At 44.2% G+C, this 6,410-nt stretch overlaps 1 protein-coding gene across 1 annotated transcript in view; it reads left to right on the forward strand.

Annotated features, from left to right (window-relative positions):
• LOC102371261 (cytochrome P450 2J2-like) overlaps window positions 1-6,410 on the forward strand; it is a 9,137-nt gene that overhangs the window by 581 nt on the left and 2,146 nt on the right. The window contains 6 exon segments of the mRNA XM_025193145.1: window positions 814-963; window positions 1,547-1,707; window positions 2,544-2,720; window positions 3,371-3,506; window positions 4,850-4,906; window positions 4,909-5,027. Coding sequence (XP_025048930.1) covers window positions 814-963; window positions 1,547-1,707; window positions 2,544-2,720; window positions 3,371-3,506; window positions 4,850-4,906; window positions 4,909-5,027 — 800 coding nt within the window.

Raw genomic sequence — 6,410 nt, forward strand, 5'->3', positions numbered from 1 at the left:
CTAAAGGAGAAGGACAGCGCCCCAAAGTCGCATGCAGTGCAGCAGGCAGCCCCTTCTTAACAGACAGCAATTATTGGTTCACTCTTCTCTTGCAGGCAGAGTCTTCCTGCCACAACACTTGAGCCAAATCTTAGGCAGAGGTTTGGCTTAAAAGTCAGTAAGAAGACTTGAGTGGCCTCCCATGAAACTCTCATTCCTCTCCGTCCTGCCTTTGTTTCTCCACCTTGAGTCTCTGGGAGTCTCTTTTCCAAGCTAGTCTTTCACATTAGGGCTTCTTTCATGTCTCTCTTGGGTACCAAATACATCAGAGAATGTAGTGCAAAGACCCAACTTCATTCCCCGGCTAACCTCAGTGCAATGTTACCCCAAATATTTTCCAAGTTATAACCATGTATGAGAAAGTCAAGGAAATGGAGGCATGCAACATTATCATAGAGATTGTGAAAAATAAATAAATTCAGAAGTATTACAAACAATACCAACTCCTGTCTCAGTAACTTGGGCCCAGATCCTCAAAGGCATTTACAGGCCTGGTTCCATTTAGGCCTTCATATATTTCCCATGTTCTGTATACCCACATATGCGGCTGTTTGTGTAAATATATAAGTAGATTTGTTTTCATAGCCCAACACTGATGTCCCAGGAATCCCAATGTGAGAGTGATGGAGCACAGAGAAGAGGCCAAAAGAGAGCAGAGCGTCCTCTGGAAAGAGAACCAGACTCTCTATTAAAATCCCAAAGGGAGTAAGACAGTTATGATTGTCCAATCTCCTAACGTCACCACAAAATAACAGGGATTATCTCTCACCATAGGCGTGATCACCTCTAATGGATATAACTGGAAAAAGCAAAGGAGATTTGTCCTATCAACTCTGAGGAATTTTGGTCTGGGGAAGAAGATTTTAGAGAAACGAATACAGCAGGAGATCAGGTACCTCACTGAGGCGGTTGCGGAAGAGAAAGGTAAAAGGATGATTTATAAAGTTTTTTTTTTATTAAGGAACAATAATGTGACTATTATGGGCATGAAATTGCATGTGAGTGCTCTGGAGCCATTGTGTCTTTATTTGGCTCTTTTTTAAAATCCCTGAAATAACTGAGATTTAGGTCAAGACCTGGAATTGGATCCATAAATTTGTCCAGGTTTGGGTTTTCTGTCTATCAGGAATAGACCCACATCCTGACTTGTGGTCAGCTTTCCTCCAGCTTCCACATAGAAACAATCTACAATTGTTTCCATTACCGACAAGGGTGAAGACACATGGAATTAACCTCCCTAAGTCTTTATGTAGACGGAAACCTGTGTAAAAATATACACATGCACTTATACAAGCTATAAAGCCAACTTGAAGTAGGTGTTTGTTCAGTCACTGTGTTTAAAGCATTTTTAGTATTTGGGGTCACCGTGTAAGAGACATTGCTCACTTGGGTGGTATGCAGGATGCCCATATTCTGGCAAGAACATTTGCACTCCTCTCAATAACTTTTTAATTTGTTTTTCCGCGAAGCTGGAAGGATCTTATCTCTCCCTTTTGGTGTTTTCCAGGGAATCCTTTTGACCCTCACTTTAAAATTAACAATGCTGTTTCCAACATCATTTGTTCTGTCACTTTTGGGAGCCGGTTTGAATATGATGACAGTCAATTCCAGAGTTTACTGCGGTTGCTTGATGAGACAGGGCAGCTCGAGGGAAGTTTTTGGAGCCAGGTACACCTTGTTCGATTTCTGACTCCAGGCAGTGTAAAGACTTAATTTTGCTCTCCCTGCCAAACATCCTTTGATATTGTACTTGAGTTTGTCAGCCTGGTTCTTGGCCCTAAGCACCCTACTCTTGGGCCTGATTGAGGTGTTCAGATGCTCTTTTCCCCAAGCAATCCTCTGCTTTTCCCTATCCGTTCCCTAGTTTTTTCTCTTGACCTCCCTGGGGTTAAATTGCCTGATCCTCAATTCTGGTTTCTCTTTGGGATGTGTCACCCTCCCCTGCAGAAGGTGATTCCTCCTCCTTCACCCAGGGCTGATTGGATAGTCTGTTCTTGATTCTGATGGTCCATACCCTAGAGAAGCCTCTCAGCCTTTTGTAGGATTAACTGAAAAGCAGCAATAGTCCGCTCAGCATGGCCTATACTTGTGCTGGTGACTACAGCTCCTAAATTGTACCTTCCATCAGATACTTGGCCTTGGTGCCCTGGCTATTGTCAGTGACCATGACTTCAGCCCTCTATCTTGCCTGCTACTTACCTCTAAGTTCAGAGGAGAGCAGCCTCAAGTGCATGCACGGCTTGCACGTGGATGAAAGAATGGCATGCTATAAACTGAGCAGTTAGTTCAGAGCCTCCTGGTTCAGAGATGCCTGGTATCACTTCCTGGCTCTAAAAGAGATGATCTGTGAGACCTTGATTGAGACCTTTAATCTCTCTCTGTCTCAGTTCTCTCTCTTTGCAATGTCGAGGTCTCTCTTCAGGAAATATATGTGGGGACATTATACTGCACTAGCCTATTTTTCTCAAACCAAAGTGTCCTTTCTTCTCTCTCTGTGCCCAAAGCTGTATAATTCCTTTCCCACCATAATGAAGTGGCTCCCAGGACACCATCACACCCTTTTTAAAAACTGGGAAAAACTTAAGTGTTTTGTAAAAGAAGAGATTGCAAAGCACAGGGAGGACTGGAATCCAGCAGACCCCAGGGACTTCATTGACTGCTATCTGAAGGAAATCGCAAAGGTAATTGAGTTTCATGAGCAACTGACCCTCAGTGAGTTAACACTTAGGACCTGATTCCGCCAAGCACTTAAGCACATAGCTTCAGGTGGGAGGGTGGCCCCGTTGGCATCCAAATAACTCCTCACATGCTGAAAGAGAAGCGCTTGCTTGAGTGTCTTGATGAACTAGAGCCTAAAGGTGTGTTAAAATATATTGACTGTGTTCTGGGCTCACACCCAAAACCAGCTCTAGCCTACAGCCATCTTGAACCAAGCACTCAGCTCTAAAATCAGCAGAAACTTCATCCAAAAGAATGAAGCTCAGTCTTCCCTGTTTTAAGCTCTATTCTTGGACATGCTGGGGGCTGGCAGCTCTCCCTGAAGTCAATGAACATTGCATGCAACGTCTTGTGGCAGTAGTGTACCTAGGGGGAAGGAGGAGGGTGTTGGGCACTGAGGTCGACACAGGGGCCCATCCCCGCTGGCTTTTGCCATCGCAGACCTGTATTGCTCAGTTATAGGTATAAGACTGGACCAGCCCTGCACTACCCCCAGGGCACAAAAACTCATTAGTTGAACCTCTGCTTTGCAGATCTGAGCCTGCAATGTAGCGTGGAAGCAGACTAATAAACATCCATATGGAATTGATTAGAATTAAAACATTTTCTTTAGAATGAAGCCAATTCTACTTTCCATGAAAACAATCTCATATTTTCTACACTGGATCTTTTTTTGGCTGGAACTGAGACAACCTCCACAACCATCCGCTGGGCCCTACTGTACATGGCCCTATATCCAGAAATTCAAGGTAAAATGGTTTTGGTTCTATCCCAGCATCAGAGGCTTCTGGTAGGATTTTGAATGCTGTTCTATGAAATGCCTATGCCTAAGTGCTTTCTTTCCAAAGATTTTCCCCATTCAGAAATGTTTCCCTGATAAACATTTGGCAACTAATGTAGAAGCAAGAAGAAAACTCCACAGCTGCAGTAAGCCTGATCGAGGGAGAGGATGGCATTGTGTCTAATGTACCTGCTTCAGTGATGTTGCTCATGGGTTTTTAAAATGTGGCCCTTACTCGTGCTTGTTCTTCTGTCCCAGGCAGATCTCCTTCAGTACATGCAGACAAAAGGCCAGTCTGTGCTGGGAAAATGTGGGAGATTGCCTCAGAGAGAAAACTGGTGGATAAGCATCTTCATGGTCAGGTTTCCCTTGGAACATCCCTGGGAGCCCTGACACCAATATTTTGAACAGGGACAGAATATGGATTGAAAATACCTCTTGCTGCCTATATACATGCTCGGGGTGGGGTGATTGGTTTAATTAGAGCTGTTCCCAGATAGCTGCTCTAATTAAAATGGCCCACCATCACGGGTATTAAGCTCCTGCGTATTTCAAAATGGGCATGGGGCACTTTATATAGAGCTCATTCAATGCGGTTTAAATAGTGTCCCTGCAGCCATTTTGAAATGTATGGGGGCTTAATTCACATGACAGCGAGGCGATGCTGTAGTGTTCTAATTATAGATTTCATAGACTTCATAGACATCAGGGCTGGAAGGGACCTCGAGAGGTGTGTATGAAGACAATTCTTTTGCACAACACGCAGAGCCCGAACACAGGTCTTTCAACTCCCGGTCCATTGTTCTCTCTACTGATCTATATGTCCTTGCTTGATAAGATGGTTCAGTAAGTGGGGGTTCATACCATATTGTCAGCAACATCACTGGCATGGACTGGGGACAGTTTTCTTCTCCTTCTACTGCATCAGAGGCAATTGATCCTCTATCGAGGTTTTCTATTTATTCTTTAGTTACACCAAAAAATCCTCTTGCCTCTAGTGCATTCTCTCTACTGATCTATATGTCCTTGCTTGATAAGATGGTTCAGTAAGTGGGGGTTCATACCATATTGTCAGCAACATCACTGGCATGGACTGGGGACAGTTTTCTTCTCCTTCTACTGCATCAGAGGCAATTGATCCTCTATCGAGGTTTTCTATTTATTCTTTAGTTACACCAAAAAATCCTCTTGCCTCTAGTGCATGAGGCCCAAGACACTCTTCTTAAGCTAACAGGCATACCTTTCTATACTTACTGGTACATTCAGATGTAGACACTGCACTCTGGTACTTAAACAGAGCTCTTTCCACAGAGAGAGTGCAAGCAGAGATCGACACAGTGATTGGCCAGTCTCGCCTGCCAGCCATGGAAACATGCCATACACCAACGCAGTTGTGCATGAAATTCAAAGGATGGGCAACATTGTCCCTTTTAATGTGCCCCGAAGGATAACAAGGGACACAACGCTGGCTGGATTCCATCTGCCAAAGGTAACCTGGAAGGAAATGTAGTCTTGCTTTTTATCTTGGTTTAGGGAATTAATCAAGAGGAGTTTGAACTAGAAACCCACGTCTGAATGCCTTCATACTTCAGGGCAGGAAAGGTATGGTTCTGACCCATTTAGAGAACCAATCCAGATCCAGACCTGCATTTTACAGCTGGTCCTTATTTCTATACACAGTCCCAGCACCATAGAGGTATTTGAAGATCAGACCACAGTTTTTGACCTGATGAATACGAAAACCATAATGGAATTTATTTTTATTTAATAGCTTGAAGCCATAATATACAGGCCAAGAACAGGATCTAGCACAAGCCATCTAGCACAAGCTCATTGCTTAGGCTATTCGCTGACACAAGGTCAGTAGAGTTCTTGGTGTCTACATGTCTGTATTGTGGGGGCTTGGAGCAGGAAAATAGAAATATTCCCTCTTCAGCACCTCCAGAAGTCTGCACAGCTTCCTCTTTGGGGCCTTCAGCATTTCTGACTGCCTCCAGCCAGACTGCCAGGCAGAAACTTCTCCTTATGGAAAGAAGCAGGTGGAATTTCTGCCCCAGCTTTGCCCAAGCAACTTTAATCCAGGGTTTGCTCAGGTCTTGATGCCTGGGCAGATTCATCTTCTCCCTCTCTCCTGCTTGCTCAGGGAAGTGTAGGACCCATGTCCATGCTCCTCCTGAGTTTCCCGCTGACTGGCAGCCTCATGCTGGAATTCAGCCAGACAAAACCAGACTGGGGACCATTCTGTCAGTCAGTGTGAACCAGGAGAACATTATCCCGTGATGATATTGGACTCAGTTGCAGGTAACTCTTCGCTGATTAAACCTATTGGAAAATATTATACAGTAGGACATGCTCGGGACCTGATTACCAGTGGGTAGATGATGAAACTGTATGGAAATATGTGCACACAATCATTACGCAGCCATTGTAAGGTACTAGTTAGTTAGCTACATATTGTTTTTTGAAGGCCAGTACTCACCAAGAGCCTAAAACAGGGGTTGCAATCCTTTGTGAGGCTTTATGCTTTATAAAAAAGCCTGAACTTGAATTTTCAGTACTTGTATTGTGCTAGAAATTCAGAACCTGTCCTAAGAGGCTTTGGAGTATTAGCAGCTTTATAACATTCCCTATATCATTGAATCATAGAAAATTCGGGTTGGAAAGGACCTCAGGAGGTCACTTAGTCCAACCCCTGCTTAAAGCAGGACCAGCCCTAACTAGATCCTCCCAGCCAGGGCTTTGTCAAGCCAGGTCTTGAAAACCTCCAAGGATGGAGATGCCACCACCTCTCTAGGTAGCCTGTTCAAGTGCTTCACCACGCTGCTAGTGAGACAGTTTTTCCTAATATCCAACCTAAACCTCCCTTGCTATA

The sequence above is a fragment of the Alligator sinensis genome, unplaced genomic scaffold, assembly GCF_000455745.1.
Source record: "Alligator sinensis unplaced genomic scaffold, ASM45574v1 scaffold1559_1, whole genome shotgun sequence".
NCBI lineage: Eukaryota > Metazoa > Chordata > Crocodylia > Alligatoridae > Alligator > Alligator sinensis.